The 19849-nt window shown below is 39.3% G+C and overlaps 1 protein-coding gene across 1 annotated transcript in view; it reads right to left on the bottom strand.

Annotated features, from left to right (window-relative positions):
- Window positions 1-19849, bottom strand: part of LOC138739337 (E3 ubiquitin-protein ligase SH3RF3-like) — a 380804-nt gene that overhangs the window by 48815 nt on the left and 312140 nt on the right. Inside the window, exons 5-7 of the mRNA XM_069891161.1 lie at window positions 17350-17456; window positions 5814-5984; window positions 4184-4431 (exon numbers count right to left, since the gene is read on the bottom strand). Of these exons, the coding sequence (XP_069747262.1) occupies window positions 4184-4431; window positions 5814-5984; window positions 17350-17456 (526 nt within the window). The remainder of the gene's footprint in view (window positions 1-4183; window positions 4432-5813; window positions 5985-17349; window positions 17457-19849) is intronic.

Genomic DNA, 19849 nt, shown 5'->3' with positions numbered 1-19849 from the left:
CCTAAGTTGATGGAAGGAGAAGGAAAGAAAAGAATGGACTCAGTAGAATTTCTGGTGTATTTTTGTTGAATGACAACATTGTCTGACTGGCTTAATGCAACCTAGATTGTATACCTAAAATGGATGAGAGGGGGGGGGGGTGGGGGGGTGGCTTGGGAGGAGGGAGGGGGGGTGGAGAAAAGGTCACTGTATATGTGTGAAAGGGAAATGGTGTATATCATGGCTAATGTGATTTATGGTGTGAAAAATAAAAAATTTTAAAAATAAAAAAAAACTGTGTGTGTGCATGTGTGTGTGTGTATATATCTATATATATATACATAAAATACCCTAAGCATTACAGCTTAAGCTCAATTCTGGAACATCAGTTCAAATTTCCGTCTCAGAAATTCAGTGTTGACATGCAAATTCTTAAATTGAGGCAAAGAAGTGTTTGCGAATGAGGTGGGAGAGACCAGGGTGACACTATAATTGATCAAGCCTTCTCTTTTTGGAAAGTTAAAGGAATAATTTCTTTTTCTGATTTGTTTATAGATGGTAGTTTAATGTCTTTTGAACAATTATCTACTAAATATAATTTTGATACTTACAAATTAGAAATTTTCTGAATACTTTACTGCTAACTTTCCAACATTGTACCAACTGGATTTAGTTCATACCTTTTTTTCCATTTGAACCCTTCTCATAAGGGTTTAATAGGCAATTTTTATAATGTTATTAAGATTGCAATCAAATTTTAATGAAAAAATTGAAAGGTCCTGGGAAGAGGAACTTCAGTTACATCTTCCAGAGGAATTATGGAAGATTTTTGGATTGGTTAATACCTATTCAATATCCACTCATCAGTCTTTGATTCAGTTTAAAGTGGTACATCGGGCTCATATGTCAAAAGACAAATTAGTATGTATTTTTTTCCAACGTTAGTCCTATTTGTGATAGATGAATCAGAATCAGGATTTAGTCTCATGGACAAGTCATGAAATTCAGTGTCTTGCTGCAGCATCATAGTGTAAACATTCATATTAGAACCATCTTACATTACTGTAAAAAAATAAAATAAAATAAAATATAGTAATAATAATATCAATAACAGTGCACGAAAAGTAAGGCAGTGTCTCTGGTTCATTGATTATTTGGGAATCTGATGGTAGCGAGCAAGAAGCTATCCTTGTGCGGCTGAGTGTTGGTCTTTAGGCTCCTGTACCTTTTCCCTGATGATAGCAGAAGGAAGAGGGGCCTGGGTGGTGGGGGTCTTTGAGGATAGAGGCTGCTTTTTTAAGACACTGCCTCATGTAGATGTCCTTGATGGAGTGAAGTTTGATGCCTCTGATGCAGCAGGCCGAGTTAACAACCCTCTGGAGTTTATTCTTGTCCAGAGAGTTGGCACCTCCATAACCAGGTAGTGATGCAACCTGCCAGAATGCTCTCCATGGTACACCTGTAAAAGTTTACAAGAGTCTTCAGTGACATTCCGAACCTCCTCAGACACCTCACAAAGTATAGCCGCTTGCAAGCCTTCTTTGTGATTGCATCAACATGGAGATTCCAGGAAAGGTACTCAGAGATGTTGGCACCCAGGAATTTGAAGTTTTTGACCCTCTCCACTACTGAACCCTCGATGAGGACTGGGTCGTGTTCCTTCGACTTCCTCATGAAGTCCACAATCATCTCCTTGGTTTTGCTAACGTTGAGTGCAATGTTGTTGTCAATATACCATTCAATAAGCTGATCTATCTCCCTCCTGTATGCTTTCTCATTGTCATTTATGATTCTGCCAACAACTGTGGTGTCATCAGCAAACTTGTAGATAGCACAGTCATGGGCATATAATGGGCTAAGCATGCATCCTTGGGGTGTTGATGATCAGTGAGGAGGAGATGTAGCATCCAATGACTGTGGTCTTCCAATGAGAAAGTCAAGGATCCAATTGCAGAGGGGAGCAACAGTTTGTAGATTCCTGACCAACACTGAGGGAATAATGGTATTGAACGCCAAGCTGTAGCCTATGAAGAGCAGCTGTATGTATGAATTGCTATTTTTTGAGGTGATCTATAGCCGAGTGGAGAGCCAGTGATTTTGCATCTGCTGTGGAGCGACTGTGATGATGGGTGAATTGCAGTGAGTGTCCAGATCTTTACTTAGGTACGTGTTAATATTGGCCATGACCAGCCTCTTGAAGCATTTCACCACAATAGAAAATGTAAATCAGAAGTGGCTTCTCTTACTTGTATGTTTTGGTCATGTCCTATGTTGGAGAGGTATTTGATAGATATTTTTAAGACTTTGTCAGCTATACTGGATATCAGTTTGCAACCTAACCCATTGACTGCTCTTTTTGGAATTATACTTCCAGAAGTGGGATGAGTTCCCACTTCCACATATTGGGTTGTAGCCTTTTCTACATTGGTGGCTAGAAGAGCTATCTTATTTAAATGAAAAGATTCTCATCCACCTACTTTGACTCAGTGGCTCTCCCAAATTATGTCATCTTTAAGTTTAGAGAAAGTTAGGAGCTTCTGTTAAATTTGAAGAGACTTGGTGACCTTTGATAAATTACTTCCACGTGACTTATGTAAGGTAAAAACATCATGAGATGGGACCGGAGAAGGAGTCACCCAGTACTAAGGAGTAACAGAATGCAGATGTGACCTTGTACACTCAAGATAAGCTTTGCACTAACAAGAATGATGTGCAGCAGACTAACAGAGATGGGTAGCAACAGCTAATTCATTGGACAATGTAATGGTATGATAATTTACTAAGTGCGTGTCCTGGGGTATAAAAAAACACCACTTGCTGATATCGGGAGAATGCGCCTTCTCCAACTAACACTGTTAGTTGCAAGTGCTACAATCCAGTAATAAAGAACAAAGAACCTTGATTTCGACTCAGTCTGGTGTCTGACTCACTCATTCATGAACAAAGCAGACCTAACACTTAGTATAACTATCTTCCCCTCCAGACTATATTTTATTTCTTTTCTCTTTGTGGTGAAGACCAGACAATACATTTTATTAATAAATTCTTAGGATAGGCTGTCCAGATTTTTTTCTTTCTTTTTTTTAGATAAAGGTTTATATAATAAGAAAATGTTTTTTTTAAAGATTTCACTTTGAGGAGATAAGAACATATTCATTAATTGTGGTGTAATACAATATGCTATATCATATGATGAAATATTGTGATTTATTTTCCCCTTTGTATTCCTATTTTCATATATTATTTACATATAATGTGATTAATAAAAAGATTGAAAAGAATGACAGACTGTTGTAAACTCACAAAATCCTTGTTGAGTTGCTCCCTGAGAAATGTCCTTTCAGTTGAGTGGTAGTCAAAACTCCCCTTTTACTTTTCTAGGGGAAACGAAGCAAGTGGCTTTCACAGAGCTTCCAGAACCCTTTCGTGGGTCAGCCAAAATGGCCATCACAATGGTCACGATAGGTTTAAATAATTTCCCTTCAAAAGTGACCTTACCTTTGGGCATCGAAGCCACTTCAGCACAATTTTCCTCAGAGAGCTGCTGCTCCCGTGTTGCTTCCTTAAAATAGCTCCTGATCAAACAATGTGCCATTTCTTTAATATGTTGGTCACACATTCTCTGCACCTGTGTTCCAGGGACACTTCCTCACTCTTCAGAAGTAATGAAAATTAGTACATGCTGTCCCAGCTTGTTAGCCCACAGTCAATCTCCAAATCTTGCAGGGCCTGCAGCTTGATGTGTTCTTTTAAAGTGACAGCCCCACGCAAATGAAAATGGGTTAAATAGAGCTGACATCAATCAACAGCAAAGTTTTAAAATATTCCTTTTGATGTGCCCTGCCTTTGTCCATATTATGCTTTGGATGATAGGGTTGGCTTCACTGTGGCAGAGGTAATGTAGCTTTATGGAAATGGCAAGAGAATAGAACTTGCTAAAGTAGGGAAGAGATCATCTGAATACCAAAAATCTACCGAAGAGCAGTTAGCGTATACATGAAGAGGAGGAAATTATGGACATTGTAAGGAACCTCACAAGAAGCATAGGCAAAGAATAAATTGGGCAAATAGTTACTTATTCGCAGCAAATATAACTTTTTTAATCAAGTTGATTACAACAAAACAGCAGTATGTCATTGAGGCAAGTGCATTGCAAAGGTGCATTATGCTTGGAATAAAGAAAAAAATAATATGCATGACATACCCATTTGCATTGCGTTGCGAGCTTGGTTGACAGTTTGCTGCCCTGAGTATCTCAAGGAGTTGTTGAGCTGTGGACTGGATGTATGAAGCTGTGGCTGAACAGGAGGACTGGCGATGGGAGGGATGGGTCTCACTCCATTGTTCACAAGACAGGTTACTGCTGGGTGGCCTGGTGAAGAGTTTCCTTTCATGGTTTGGACAGCGCCTCCAGGCATCGTATTTCTCGTCTGAGTTGCTCCAAAGGGAGCCCTAAAACAAAACACATACCATGGCCGATTGAATGACAAGGCACAGAAATGCTGGAGGAACTCAGACAATCTCACAGCATCCATAGAAGTTAAAGATATATTACCAATGTATCAGGCCTGAAATTTCAGTAATATGCAGTGTCGTCCATAATGTTTCGCACAAATACTTTTTTTCCTTTCTTTGTCCCTGTGTTCAACAGTTTTAAATTAGAAATTACAGCACTTTTTATACATAGATCTCCCATTTCAGGGAACCATAATGTTCGGGACATTTGGTTTCACAGGGGCTTGTGAGTACTCAGGAATGTTAATTTGTATCATTGGTGCAGGTATAAGAGAGAGACTTGCTTCGAAGCTTTGGAGTCTGTAGTTGCTATTTTTCTTCAACAATGAGGACCAGAGTTGTGCCAGTGAAACTCAAAAAAGCCATTATGAGGCCATAAAACAAGTATAAGACAGAAGAGACATTGCCCAACCCTTAGGATTATCAAAATCAACAGTTTGGAGCATCATTATGAAGAAAGAGTGTACTGGTGAGCCCAGTCATCCCAAAGGGACTGGCATTCCAAGGAAGATCTCCACTGCTGATGACAGAAGAATTCTCATCATAATGAAAAAGAAATCCCCAAATGTATGTCCAACAAATCAAAAATGCTCTTCAGGAGGCAGGTATTGATATGTCAATGACTAGTGACCTCAGAAGACCTTCATGCAAAGAAATTCAGAGGCCTACACTGCAAGATGCAAACCATGGCAAAGGTGGTGGGCAGTTCCTTTACACCTCCACACTTTGCTCTTGCTATCATTCTGATTCAAGTTAATCTTGGTCTCATCTGTCCACAATATCTTTTTCCAGAAATCTGCAGGCTCTTTTAAATACTTCCTGGCAAACTGTAATCTGGCCATCCTTTCTACCAAAATGTATACAAATAACCTTGAATAAAATCTGGAACGTGCATTTTAATTACATGTGAATTGTTTGATTACAAATTTTAAAACTGTGGAGGACTGGGACAAATAAAGGAAGAAAAGTGTCTTTGTCCCAAACGTTATGGAGGGCCCTGTATCTTTATCTCCTACGGACACTGCAAGACCGGCTGGCTTCCTCCAGCATTTCTGTGTTTTGACTACAATCACATCGTCTGCAGACTTTCATATTTCACTCTGATTGAATGACAGCACAGAATAATTAAAAAAAAATTTAAGTATATTGTTTATAGAAAGCAGTTCAACAACTCTCTAGTGCTTATAACAATGTTGAGTGCCCCAAAATGTTTATTCCTTCTGCCACTCTCCCTCCTAACTCATTACAACTTACTGAGATCATATAGTGGGGTGGCCTTAGCTGGTCTCAATAATGCTCTCACCTGCTGATGCACCCACCTGGACACAGGAGTTACATAATTCCCAGGAAAGACACCAGACATTCCTGTCCTCAGTGAAGTGCCTTTGAACCATCCATCCTGGCATTTCTCAATAACACGATACATCTCCCCTTTCCGCAGCTCCAGCTCATCTGCCTTTTGTGGCTTGTACGCATACATGGCCATGTAACTGAAATGCAAAATGATATATGAAAAGCAAGTGCCACCCTGCATTAGTCTGTACACCTCTGTCAAATAATAATCAATGCTACTTGGAGAACAGCTATTAGGGACGTGCCCATCGTAAACGACTCGTATTCTCAGCCATAAAGATCAAGGCTGTGAGAATACTGCCATCCCAAGGAGGCCAATCAAAATTTATTCAGTGGGGGTAAGTGAGCTATCATTTACTGATCAGAACCCATCAATTTCACTTCATTTCTATTATTCTCCACTGGAACTCCAGATCTGTTGGTTTGTATTGATAGATCAAAACATGGAAACCTAAAAAAAAACAAACCTCCTCCTTATTAGGAGCATAACCGAGTTAGTCCAACATAAAATGGGAGATTTTTAATGACCATGTGTAAAGTTAGAGGGAGCAGATTGGAACAGGTTTACACTGATTAATTTGTCCATAAATTTATATACCAAAACTGGTCCCCATATCATGATGTAAGGGTGGTCAGGAGGTATCGAAATATGATGGGAGATTTTTGTTGGTAGTAGATTGGTTGCAAGAAGCAGCCAGGAGGTTTTTAAAATGGTGTAACGAGCTCAAGGGGCTCTGTGGCCAAATGCTGCTTCTAATTCCATCTGAATGTCCTTAATTATTCTTGAATAACTAAGACTTTAATGTGTTGCTTTGACCTCTCGTTGGTAAAAGATTATGCCACTTCAGTGTTTTAACTGTATTTTCCCCACCATGCACTTTGTCTTGCACCACCGCTCCCTGCATTCTTTGACTTCACCCTACACTTTGTTTTCATTATTTCACTCCCTGCTCTGCCCAAGCAGGAGAGTGTGCAAAACAATATTTTGCTGGAAATTGATGCAAGAGATAATAATTTAATACAATACACTGTACAACTGTAACAAAACCTCCACATTCTTAAATCAACACCTATGCGAAGGCCAACATATTATTTATCTTCTTAACTACTGGTTGGACCTACCTGTTAACATTTTGTGGTTCATGCACTGGTATATTGAGGACACTGATACCTTAAACACTCATTTGTAGATGATAATGCCTTGTGATTCCTCTTACTGAAGTATGCGACTTTACACTTCCCCACATTAAATTCACTGTTCCAGGCTTTCATCCACTCACTCAATTTATCTGTGTCCTGTTGCAGAATTATAATGTCCTCATCACAACTCCCCAATTGTCTGAACTACCTGAGGGCCAGATCTGAGCCAGGCTAGCTCGTCTCCTTCCTGGCCCTGATCTCAGCATCCATAATCGGCCTTGGGCATTATTAAATTTGGCTGCTGCAGGTCCACAAGGTAGTCGTCAGAATGCCAAGCAACAATCAACTTGTGTACCTTTCATGTAGCATTGCAATTTCTAGGCCAATACTCTTGGCTGAGATGTCTTTTAAACAGACATTTATATAAGCTGCCTGAGCTTCTTTGACAACGTATACAGTGAAATATATTCAGAATTGAGAACACAGCTGTTCGCCTGCAGTATAGCGAGAAATGAGTCAGACCACAAGGGTGCATCAAGTGACAGTGACTAAAAGAATCACTGTTAGGGTGTCATTAGCCTCAAGCTCTCCAAGAGGCAGTGAATTATTCTGTCATTTATTCGCATTAGCAACAAAAATTATGTATTTAACCTTTTAACGTCAACTTTGTGTGCAAGTGGTAAACTTTGTTCCAACTTCTATAATGTTTGTGTCCAGCAAGTTGACATTAAAATCCCTATGCTTTTATTAAACTAGAGAAAATTAAATACACATTAAGAAGGTCCACCAGAAAATTTGTAATTAAATGGCAACCCTATATGTGTAATTTCTCTGAATTACAAGTGCTTTCGGAGTAAATGACTAACTGTGAGACGGTTATGCCTGTACTGTCGGTAATATGCCGATGATACTGTCACCAATGGTTCCAAGCTCAGGGAGTCGGGGCCCAGGCATTTATCTGAGGGTGTATATGAACCTTTGTGTATATGTGTGTTGGGGTTTATCTGTTAAAGAAAAAAGGAGCATAATGAAGATCTGTATAATGTGTACAAAGTTGCTTTTGCTACTCAATAAATATATATTTTTAAAAAATCCCTATACTGCTCATCCCAAGAGGTGTTTGCTGGCAGTTGTTGAGGATCATTGTATTCTCCTGTCCTGTTAAAATCACCACAAATGTTGGAAAGATCTCTCTAAATGCAGGAAGAAAAAAAGCTGAACTTTGTGAAGCAGTTTTTTAAAAAAAACAGTATAATCACACCCATTTTATTGTTTGCTGACCTAATCCTATTGTGTGCTTGGAATAAAACTGGATGTTTGCAGCAAGATGGCTACCTTGTGACTGATAGGCTGACAACTAAGATTTTCACAGTCTAAGGAAAGAGCAAATTGATTTATGCAGACACAAGGGTTCATCCTAAAGTTGCAGTCAATTTACATACTGAGCTCTGAATATACAGGTATGTGCAAATTGACGGCAGCATTTGCCCTTAAAGTAACAGTGACTTAATTTGAAAGGTAATGAATTGCCTGACATGTTTTGAGGTGTCTTATAGAGATAAATGTCTTCAAATCCATTCATTGTTTTCCCTATAGGGTCAAAAGTTTCATTCCTGCATTCAAGACAAGGACAGCAATAGATTTAATTAACTTGTTAATGCATTAATTTCCTGAACATTTCTAGGTGGTTATTAAATCCTCTGTCACAAACTCATCATGCTAAATAATAAATTGTATATTTCAGTGAGATGTAACACCAAAGTAATTTTGAAATATAACTCATCTCCAGCAAGAACGTATTCTAATAAGCAAGATCAATATTAGAAAAGCACCATCCTTTGTATTTTAGCTGCTCCCTGACTATTTCTACAACTGACTTTTCATTGCCAGGGATTTATATTAGCATGTACCATGAAATCAGAGTATCTTATGAAAATCCTGTGGAGTTCAAGATGCATTCGTGTGATTTTCCCCATTGAATCTAAGAACACAAAATTATGTTTGATTGGTTGAAGCTCACAGAATTTTTTGATAATTAGACAAGGTACATGTGCTATATGCTGATATTGTAAGCTATTGTGAAATAAGATTTCATTTTTAAAAAAATCGAGCACATTCTTCATTTACATAATCCCACACTGATCTGTTAGAAGCAGAAAAATAAAATCTACCCTGAGGTTATTTCCTGTTTCAAATTTATATACAAGTATTCCAGAATTTCTGTTAACTGTTCAAAGCCCCAGTTCTTTCCATGAGTATTGGATTAAGCAGCTACTTCCAAGGATACCAAATGGAAAGCACAGCATTTTCATTATTCATTCACACTAGAGAATGAGATTGTATAATTTCAACAAAGAACAATTACAAAAGCAAAGAGAACCTGCATGGGTCTAAATCAGTGGTTTTCAAACTGCCCTCACTAAACTCACATTCCACCTTAAGCAATCCCAATGTCATAGGTGCTCTGTGATTAGTAAGGGATGATGTAAGGTGGTATGTGAGTGGAAAGAAAAAGGTTTGAAAACCAATGTTTTAATCGTTCCTAATTGACTTGTTATGTGCATGGTTTCATAACTCCAAAGGAAATGGGCCAATGACAATTTTTCTCAAGCAAAATATTTCAGTAAAAATTGAGTCTAGAGCAGTGGTTCTCAAACTTCCCTTCCCACTTACATACCTCCTTAAGCAATCCCTTACCAATAACAGAGCACTGATGGCATTGGGATTGCTCAAGGTGGAATGTGAGGTTGGGGGGGGGGGGGGGGTGGAGGGCGCAGTTTGAAAACCAATTATCTAAATTATACTCATCTCTGTGGGATTATATGAAACTGTCCTTATTCAGGTGTACATAAGGCTTCTTCCTCTCCCCGTCTTCCGGTACTGTCATCATGCTGATCCCTATTCTCATGCAGAAAGCATTTCTTCACCTTCACTGCCAATTTCCTCCCTGTTCTTTCTCAAAACTGGTTCATCTCTAAATAGTTTGGCAGAACTCAACAGAATTTGCAATTGAATCAGGGTACAATAAAATGGTCTGGAATAAAACAATTGTTTAGAATTTTAAACAGAATTTATAGAGCATCCAGGTGACGAGTTATTAGAAATAATTAGATGGTATAATCTCTGCCCAGAGCATAACAGTTTATCGGTATCAATTGTGCTTTGAAAGTCATTGAACAGATACTGAAGCTTATCTGGTCTTGCATTTGCAGAATAAAGTAGTGGTAGTGATTATACATTATTCAGTAAATGCATGTTGGGAACTTGCGCCTTAATATATTTAACTGCATAGCTGCATCATGAATATTGGTCCCTCTGTCCATTGTGCTTATAACACTGGACAACGAAGATTGTCCATTGTTATAAGATTGCTTCCTGAACACTTTTGGGTATATTTTATGGATATTATGCCGTTGAACACAAAAATCACCTTAAAAATTTCCTATCCTGTACTATTTTTGTGTTTCTCTGTCACATTTTAAATCAACTTTAACCATACAAAACCATGGAAGTGCAAACATGTCAGTGAAAATTCATTTTCTGCATTCGCTCTTGGACGTCTTCCCTGCTGAACTTGGTGCAGTCAGTGACGAACAGGGTGAAAGGTTTCACTAGGACACTGTGACCATGGAAAAGTGATATCAGGGCAACTGGAATCCACCAATGCTGGCCGACTATTGTTGGACACTGACATGAGAGGCATCAGACACTGAATACAAGCGAAAATCAGTGGCAAAACATTTTTAGGTCAGTTGCCAGCATCATTATGTGATTAAACATGCTAAATTCAATAAAAGTTAATTTAATCATTCTCCAACTTCCTACTTAATACAGCAAATCTGAACTTATCTCTGTGTTCAGCTTGAAGTTGTCTATCATAATCCCCAATTTTTTCAGGAAACAAACCTTTTAAAAAAAATTGTAATTTGAGTTAATGTTTTATATTTATACTCACAGATATACAACACACAGTGTGTGTGTGTGTGTGTATATATGTCTATATATTGTATATGTGTGTGAGAGGCAATAAATTTTCATATTCTAAGTCAAACTCTTACTTGCTGCAGTCACACTGGTATGCAAGAATCACCAACAATAGCACAAATTAAATGACCAGAATGTGTATAATAAATACAGATAATAAATACTAAAGAATGGATAAAATAAACATTCACAGTTGTAGTTCATCCAATAAAAAGTGGTGCTTCAATAGTGCAGATTTATATTATTGATCCAGTGACATAGTTATGGGGTTGGCAGAGAGTAAAGACCTAAAAAGAGATAGTGTACTAGGAAGAACCTAATAGCCTGAATATGCCTGGAATTGTCTGATCCTGGAAGCTAAGCAGGCACAGGACTGGACAGTATTTGGAGGAGAGACTGCAGGTGCTGTAGGTTTCCGTGAGGGTGCTGAACAATGTGGTGACTCCCTGTCTGCCTTACAGTAGACAAAAGTTAAAAAGAATTTCATGTATGTTACATTCTTAATGTCGTATTATGTTCCAATAATGGAACCTTTACCTTTAACAAGGTTCAAATTTAAACTCAAGGCTGCAGCTGTGGTGAAAGTGAAGTGGGTTAACTAAATTAGGATACAGGCAACAGAGCTTCGAACGAGTTGATACTTTTTGATGAAATTGGGAGGACAGCAAAAAAGGTTGCAGAAGTCACATATGGAGAGTTGAATGTTGCAACAACAGATGAACTAAGGCATAAAATAGCATTTAGGAAGTACCTAGACTTAGCCTTGAATGGCCAAGAATTAGGAGGCTATAGACCAGCTAACAAATGGGATTAATTCTTTTTTTTCTCTCTTTTCTTTTAACTTTATTTAGGATTTTATAACATGAATAAGATATAAGATTACATTTAAAAAAATTTAAAAATGAAATAATGAAATTACAATACAACATCAGTAATCTAAACAAACTATACCCCCCCAATAATTATTATACAACATTAATAAACTGACTCAAATTGATCCAACCCCCCCTCCTTCTAACCCCCACAATAAAGAATGAAGGATTAATAAGATTAGTAATATATGTAAGAGAAAAAAAACCCACTTACAAAAAAAAACATTAAACAATAATCAATTCTTAAAAAAGAATTGTAGCATGAGAAAAAAAGATTTAAAAAAACATTCTCTATAAAAATAAACCTTCACCAAATATCAACTAACTTCACATCTATCATCATATTAGTTACATAAACCACCATCGTAAAACAAAATCCAAACCTCATTAAGCATTATACAATTCAATTTTAGTACTCTAAATGGGATTAATTCTTGATGGTCAGTATGGTAATGGTGATCTGAAGAGAATGCATTTTACTGCATGGCTATGACAATTGAATTGAAAAGATAAAAGAAGTCAATCATGGAAATGGGACAAACATGGTGGATTTTATTCTGGGGTCCGGTACAACACTAAGTTTGTAAAATGGTACAATACAGCTTTGGACCATGGTCAAAGAGGGGATGGGATCAGATCATGCTGACCAGATATTTGCTTCAGATTTTCAGATTTATTATCACATGAGATTCCTTTATCCTGCAGGTGTGGCAGAATTATCACTAAATGATAGTGCAAAAAATAAACTGTACACAGTCTAAAACATCTAAACAAACTGTGCAATACAGAGAGAACAAAAGAAAATCAATAATGCACAAGTAAGAGTCCTTAAATGAGTCCCTGATTGAGTTTGTTGTTGAGGAGACTGATGGTGGAGGGGTAGCAGCTGTTCCTGAACCTGGTAGTGTGAGTCTTGTGGCACCTGTACCGCTTTCCTGTTGGCAGCTGCGAGAACAGAATGTGCGCTTGGTGGTGAGGGACTTTGATGATTGCCGCTGCTCTCCGATGGCAGCGTTCACTGTAGATGTGCTCAATAGCGGGGAGGGTTTTGCCAATGATGTCCTGGGCTGTGTCCTCAACATTTTGAAGGCTTTACGCTCAGAGTTATTGGTGTTCCGTACCAGACTGTGATGCAGCCAGTCACCACACTTTCTAACTCACTTCTGTAGAAATTTGCCAGGTTTTCTGATGTCACACCAAACCACCATAAACTCCTGAGGAAGTAGAGGCACTGACGTGCTTGTCCATGATGCCATTAGTGTGTTGAGTCCAGGAAAAATCCTCTGAGATAGTGACTCCAAAGAACTTAAACTTGCTCACCCTCTCCACCTCTGATCCCTCAATGATCACTGGATTATACATTTCTGGCTTTTCTTTCCCAAAGTCAATAATCAGCTCCTTAGTTTTGGTGACATTGAGTGCAAGGTTGTTGTTGCAGCATTCAGCCAAGTTTTCACTCTCCATCCTGTACGCTGACTCATCTCCTTCCTTTATACAACCCACTACCGTGGCATTGCTGGCAAATTTGTAGTTGGTGTTATTGTTATACTGAGCTACACAATCATAGGTGTAAAGTGAGTAGAGCGGGGGGCTTAGAACACAGCCCTGTGGTGCTCTGGTACTGATGGAGATTGGGGAGGAGAGGTCCTTCCCAATCTTCACTGATTGTGGTCTGGAGGTGAGAAAACCCATGATCCAATTAAACAGTGGAGTGTTAACTCCCAGGTCTTGGAGTTTGCCCATTAGTTTTGAGGAAATGATGGCATTAAATGCTGAACTGTAGTCAATAAAAAGCATCCTGATGAAGGCATTTTTACTGTCCAGATGTTCCAGGGCTTTGTGTAGAACCAGTGAGCTGGCAACCGCCACAGACCTGTTATCTCGATAGCCGAATTGGATTGTATCAATGTTACTGCTCAGACAGGAGCTGAAATGCTTCATCACCAACCTTTCAAAATACTTCATCACTGTTGATACAAGTGATACTGGTCGATAGTTATTAAGGTTGCTACACTCTTCTTGGTATGATTGACGCCTGTTTGAAACAGGTGGGTACCACAGCCTGCTAGAGATATTGAAGATATCCATGAATATCTTGATATTGGTTAGTACAGATTTTTAATATGTGGTCAGGTATTCTATCCGGGTCAGATTCTTTCCTCGGATTCACTCTCCTGAAGACAGCACGCGCGTCATCCTCAAATACAGTCAGGATGGGATCATCAGAGAACGTGGGGGTGTGAAGGGGTGGTTCTTCGCTGTTAAAATTGGGTGTAGAAGGCATTGAGTTCCTCTGGGAGAGAAGCTTTGCCATCTCCTACTACACTCGATTTGGTTTTCTAACAGGTTATAGCATTTAGGCCCTGCCGCAGCTGTTGGGTGTCCCTCATTGTTTCCATTTTCATCCAGAATCTCCACTTCACTTTCTGCAGGTCATTCTTGCTCCTGCTGTACTGATCTGGATCTCTGGACTTAAATGACTCATCTGGCTCTCAGCAGGATCGGGATTTCATTGTTCATCCTGGGCTTCTGGTTGGGGAAAACCCTGAATGATTTGGTGGGGGGACACACATACATCCACAGCTGTTTTGATAAAGTTTGTGACAGCCTCAGTGTACTCGTTCAGATTCTCAGCAGAGTCCTTAAACACCGCTCAATCCGCTGATTCATGGAAGTCCTGTAACCGTTCTTTAGTCTCCTGTGACCGCCTTCTAGCTGTCCTGACCTCCAGAACATCTCTTTTTAGGCTCTGTCTGTATGAAGGCACAGCTAACTGATAAGACTTGCCAAAGAATGGTAGGCCTTCCTTATCTTGGTGGAGCAGTGATCAAGTTACATGCTGGTGGTAGGTAGGCAGGGTTTTCTTGACAGAGACCTGGTAAAGTCGCCAACTAAGATTTGTAGTGCGTTGGCTGGGCTATCTCTTGTTTACTGATCGCATTGTGCAGCTCTGGTGAGAATCACTAATGAGAATGCTCGGGATAGATAGAAGGGTCTGCATTTAATTGGGATTTGCTTCAGTCTACCCAATGTCAAGGTGTCCAAGTAACATGACAAATTAGAGACAGCGGACGACTTCAAATATGTATTTGTGAAGTAGATCTAAATACTACCGGTATGCATCTAGAAACTCTGATTAGTTGCACTTACATGCCAGATTCTCACTTTCCCCAAAAGACTGAGAGAATTTAGGCTGCTCCAAGTCACTTTAGTGACTAGTAAACATACCCTTCCTTCTACATTATAATCTTGTTGTTGCAAGGGTGTTGGATACACATGGAGCGAGACCACACTTTCTAAAGCTGGCAATTTCAAATGGTATTGCTGGCATTTTGCCATTGAAACTGCAGCATCTGTTGTCAAAGGCGCAAGTCTGGGGATGTGCAGACAGATTTGCAAGACCAAAAGTGTTCCCAGTCCTGGAACCCCTGCCCAAGTCAAACCTCAGCCAAGATCAAAGTCACCAATGATTTTAATGGGGATTCTGAGGCAAAGATTTAAGAAGCAAGGGTGAGGTTCTTTCATTTCAAAGAAACAATTTAAAATAATGTTTCTATTAGTCATTTCAACTTTTTAATTAATTTAAATTGTTTACTTAAATTTTAACAATACCCCACAGAGTGGCAGAGCTGGTAGACCTGCTGTCCCACTGTTCCAACAGCTCATGTTCGGTCATACCCTCAAGAGTGTAGAGCTTGTACATTCAGGTTGGCAGGTTAATTCATCACTGTAAATTTTCCTTAGTATGTAGATGAGTGGAGAGAATAAAATTGGTTCGGGTGCAATTAGAGTTAAAAAAAAAGGGTGCCTGATGGATGATGTGGATTTGGTGTGCCAATAGGCCTGTTTCTGTGCTGTATGATTCTCAACTATGCCTTAAAACGTTTAAAAAAAATCACAGTTTTGACTGAAGACAAATCCCCTCCCCTAGTTTTGTCCACTGTCTGTCAAAGTTCCTTTGGAAATGGGGTCTCCTCATTGTGTTGCCTCAGTGGAAACTACACTGTTGCACTCTGGGAGGTTTAGAGTTAGTAAGATGGTTCTTCTCTATCACATCCGTGTTTAACCTTCATAAAAGATGCCATATTAGGTGTTTGCGTCTAATTCTGAGTACTACACTTTAGGGAAAAGGTAGCTTTTAAGAGGATCAAACAGGAATTTAGCAAAAACTTTTGTTATGCAAATAGTCTGGAAAAGTTATTGCTGTTTTCCTTAAAATCAAGGAAGTTGCAATGTGTTCAGAATATTGAATATTTAATATAACAAGAGTATTTAAAATCATGATGGGATTGATTCAATAGATAGAGGGGTCAAGAATTATGTTTGGCAAAAGTGCTAAGTGACTGGAGGACTGCATATGTTTAAAATCTTTATTTAATTGTAAACAATAAAAAAGAAACAGGTTCAATGACAGGATTCAAAATTCCATCATTCTCATGTATATAATATGCAAAGTTTGTTAATTTTGTTTGCTGTAAAGACTCTGAAGAAATGAAAGGAACCGAATAAATATCAGAAGGAAAAGAACTTTTGGGACTAAGGGAGCAGGGAAAGGAACAAATACACAAAAGTGCTGGAAAATTCAGCCCAAAACCTTGGTTATATATCTTTGCCTCCTATGGACGCTGCAGGAACCTGCTGAGTTTCTCCAGCACTTTTGTGTATTTACTACAATCACAGCATCTTCAGACTTTGTTGTTTCACTCCAGGGAGAAGAACAAGATGTACTGTATAATATAGGGCTGGTGGTCAGACCTGTCACCAAAAATCATGAGGGAAACCACGAGCTGTGATTCTAGGTGGGTGGGGGCTGGGGGGGGGCAAACAAACAAGTCATCCAGTTCAATCAACCCATATCTGCCTTTGTTTCCTATTCTACCAAATTGTCCTGCTTCTATATCTCTTTACATTCTGAAATGCATTGAAGAGAGATAAAGGGAGCATCAAATAAAATGTTTAAGTTTAGAACCATAATCATACATCCACTAAAAGTATTTACAAATCCTTTCACCTGAGCTATTCCAATTTAGCTAACAATTGTTTGGTACAAGAGGAATGGACAAACAAGAAGCATGGTGGATGAATTTATCGTGTCCTCATTTCAAAGTCTTTGTCACCTGAAGTAACTATATAATGTGTTCCCGCTAAGCGGTTTCTTGGGGCAGAAGGGTGATGCATGGATGATATGTGATCTGAAACCAATTAGACATAGCGTAACTGGCCTTTCAAGCCCATGCTGCCCAATTACACCCAATTGACCTACAACCCCCATACGTTTTGAATGGTGGGAGGAAACTGGAGCACCAGGAGGAAACCCTTGCAGACACAGGGAGAACGTACAAACTCCAGACAGACAGCGCCATATTTGAATCTGGATTGCTGGTGCTGTCCCTGCGTTGCACTAACCACTACACTAACCATGCTGCCCATTTCTTGCTTTTCTCCCTATTCCTGCAATAGTCACAATATTCAGATGATAGTACTTTAATTCGAAACCATCACTTACATATTGAGTGGTAACTGGGACTTTGGTGCTGTTCCTTGTTCCCCTAAGGCAGCTCCCAGTCTTGGACCCACTGCACCACCAACTGCATTGGCAGTAAGACATGAAGCCTATAAAATAATAAGTAATGAGAGTTTTTCATGTACATATTATATTAAATCATCACAATATTCAAAGAAAGCAAAAGAGATAAAAAATATAAAGTAGAGAGATATTCATTATTGCAGTGAGTACATCAGATACATGGATTTTGTACAATAATCACAGGGATTACTTCTAAACATTCATTGTTTTGAACTACTTTTAACCTGATTTTTAAATGTTAAAAATTTAAAAACTTTTTTAGACATACAACACAGTAACAGACACCCCCCTGGGGAAAACCCACACAGATATGGGGAGACATGTACAAACTCATTACAGACAGAGCGGGATTCAAACCCAGGTCCCAATTGCTGGTACTGTAAAGACATTGTGCTAACCACTACACCAACCATGCCACCCCACTGTTAGCTGATTGGCAATTACAAGAGCCAAATTATCCAGTTAAATCAGCTGTGCCAATCAATTTAGTGATGACTGCTGTCCTGTCTACAAATTCCCTACTCTGTATTTAGTCAAAGAGACTTCCACCTACTGTATTTATTTAAAGTTCAGCCACTTAGACTATACTGAACTCTCCTTTCAATGAAAGATGAGGTCTGATTCTTTTATTATTTATTAAAATGAAGTTTAACTTATTGTGACAAGAATTGAGCACTCCAGTAATATCACAAAATTACGTTTGATCATTTGATTGAAATAAAATGGCAGCCACAGTTGTGAATATGAGATAAATAGATTGTTCCCTGCATTGAATCTACAATAAATGATAGAATGGAAATGCAAGAGCAACTTCTTTACACACTGTTTGAGAAAGTAAAACTCACTTCCTTCATTAGTTGAGATATAAATTATGTTAACATACAAGATTAGAGAGGACAGATTGTTGAAGAAAAAAGGACAACATGATGTAAGGAGAGCAGGCAAATGTCACAATCATTCTTTACTTGCATTGAGGACAAATGTTAATGGATTGGTTAAACCAAGCTGAATTAAAGTAACCCTATTGTCCCATTAATGCATCGTCCAGCCTCTGATTTTACTATTCATATTTCAGTCTCATTGTGTATCCCACTGTTTAGTGTAAGAGTGACTAAACTTGCTTGACATAAGAGCCACATACGATAAACTTTAAATGTTTGAGAGCTGCAAGACATAAAAAACATTATACACATTTTTACTCTTACATGCACATTTTGTTACAAAAATATGAAGAAATACGTATATGTAATATTATTTAGTTATGTATGTACTTTTCAAACTGCTAATTTATATTAGTTTCAATAATTAAAAAAAGTACTTGTATGTTAGGGTTAGGGTTAGGGTTAGGATTAGGGTTAGGGTTATAGGCATTCTGAATAAAAGTTGAATTTTGTGGGCAATTTTTGGGGTAAAATTTAGGGGGGGGTCAATCATTACATGAATGTGGTGATATGTAATTACACCACTAGGTCACCAGGGGTCATCCCTGTGACCTTATATATAAAGCAGTCCAGAGCTACAGACTAGCATTCCAGATTCCAGGTTCATCTTGCAGAGAGACAAGACCTCTTAGTGTACATATTAGTTTATTAAAACAGTCTTATACTCGCACTGCTGGTGTGGTTATTGTCAGTACAATTTAATAAACTAATATCATAGCTACTAGGATGGAAGCTGCTTCTGCTCCAACGCACATTCCCAACCACCTGGAGACTCTTCCTGAGGAATGGAATCCGGGGATGACCAGCACGCACGTGCATCCAAGGACAGAGACGGCGAGGGACCGCTGTACTGGAATCGTGGCGGAATGTGGGGAAGACCACAGAAGTACGATAGGGCAGGTAAGAAACGGCCAAGACCCCTGCCTGCCCATGGGTTCGCCAGTACAGGTGCCGCCGACCCTAAACCCAGTCCGATCAGAAAGGGTCCACTACAAGCGCAGGTGGAAGGATCTCCACATGTCGTGTTCCCAATCGCCACACATGTGCAGAATTCCTGACCACTCCAGAGCCAGGGAAAGCAGATACCGCTACCGTCACTCCCCCAGCAGCAGTTTCCCCAGTACCACGGAGACCTGACGCTACTGCTGGGATCCCCCTAAGCAAACGTCCCAAAGCCAGAGACTCAGCCAACAGCTCCAAACACCCAGGTTACTCCTCCAGCAGACACAAGCCCCACAGAAGGTCTACCAGTAGCTATTTAGACAATGTGACAATCCGTGGCCACACTCAGGAGGATCATGACACGAATTTAAAATGCTTCTTCTAGGCAGCCAAGGAACCTAACATACAACAGAGACAAATGCGTCTTTAGCGCCAGGAAGTTGCCAATCCTGGGCTACATAGTGCAGAACGAGAAAATCAGCCCAGACCCAGCCCGTATGCGCCCTCTCCTAGACCTCCCAGTGCCACACACGCTG

Source organism: Narcine bancroftii, chromosome 7 (assembly GCF_036971445.1).
Source record: "Narcine bancroftii isolate sNarBan1 chromosome 7, sNarBan1.hap1, whole genome shotgun sequence".
Lineage (NCBI taxonomy): Eukaryota > Metazoa > Chordata > Chondrichthyes > Torpediniformes > Narcinidae > Narcine > Narcine bancroftii.
This window is presented reverse-complemented; position numbering and strand designations above follow the sequence as displayed.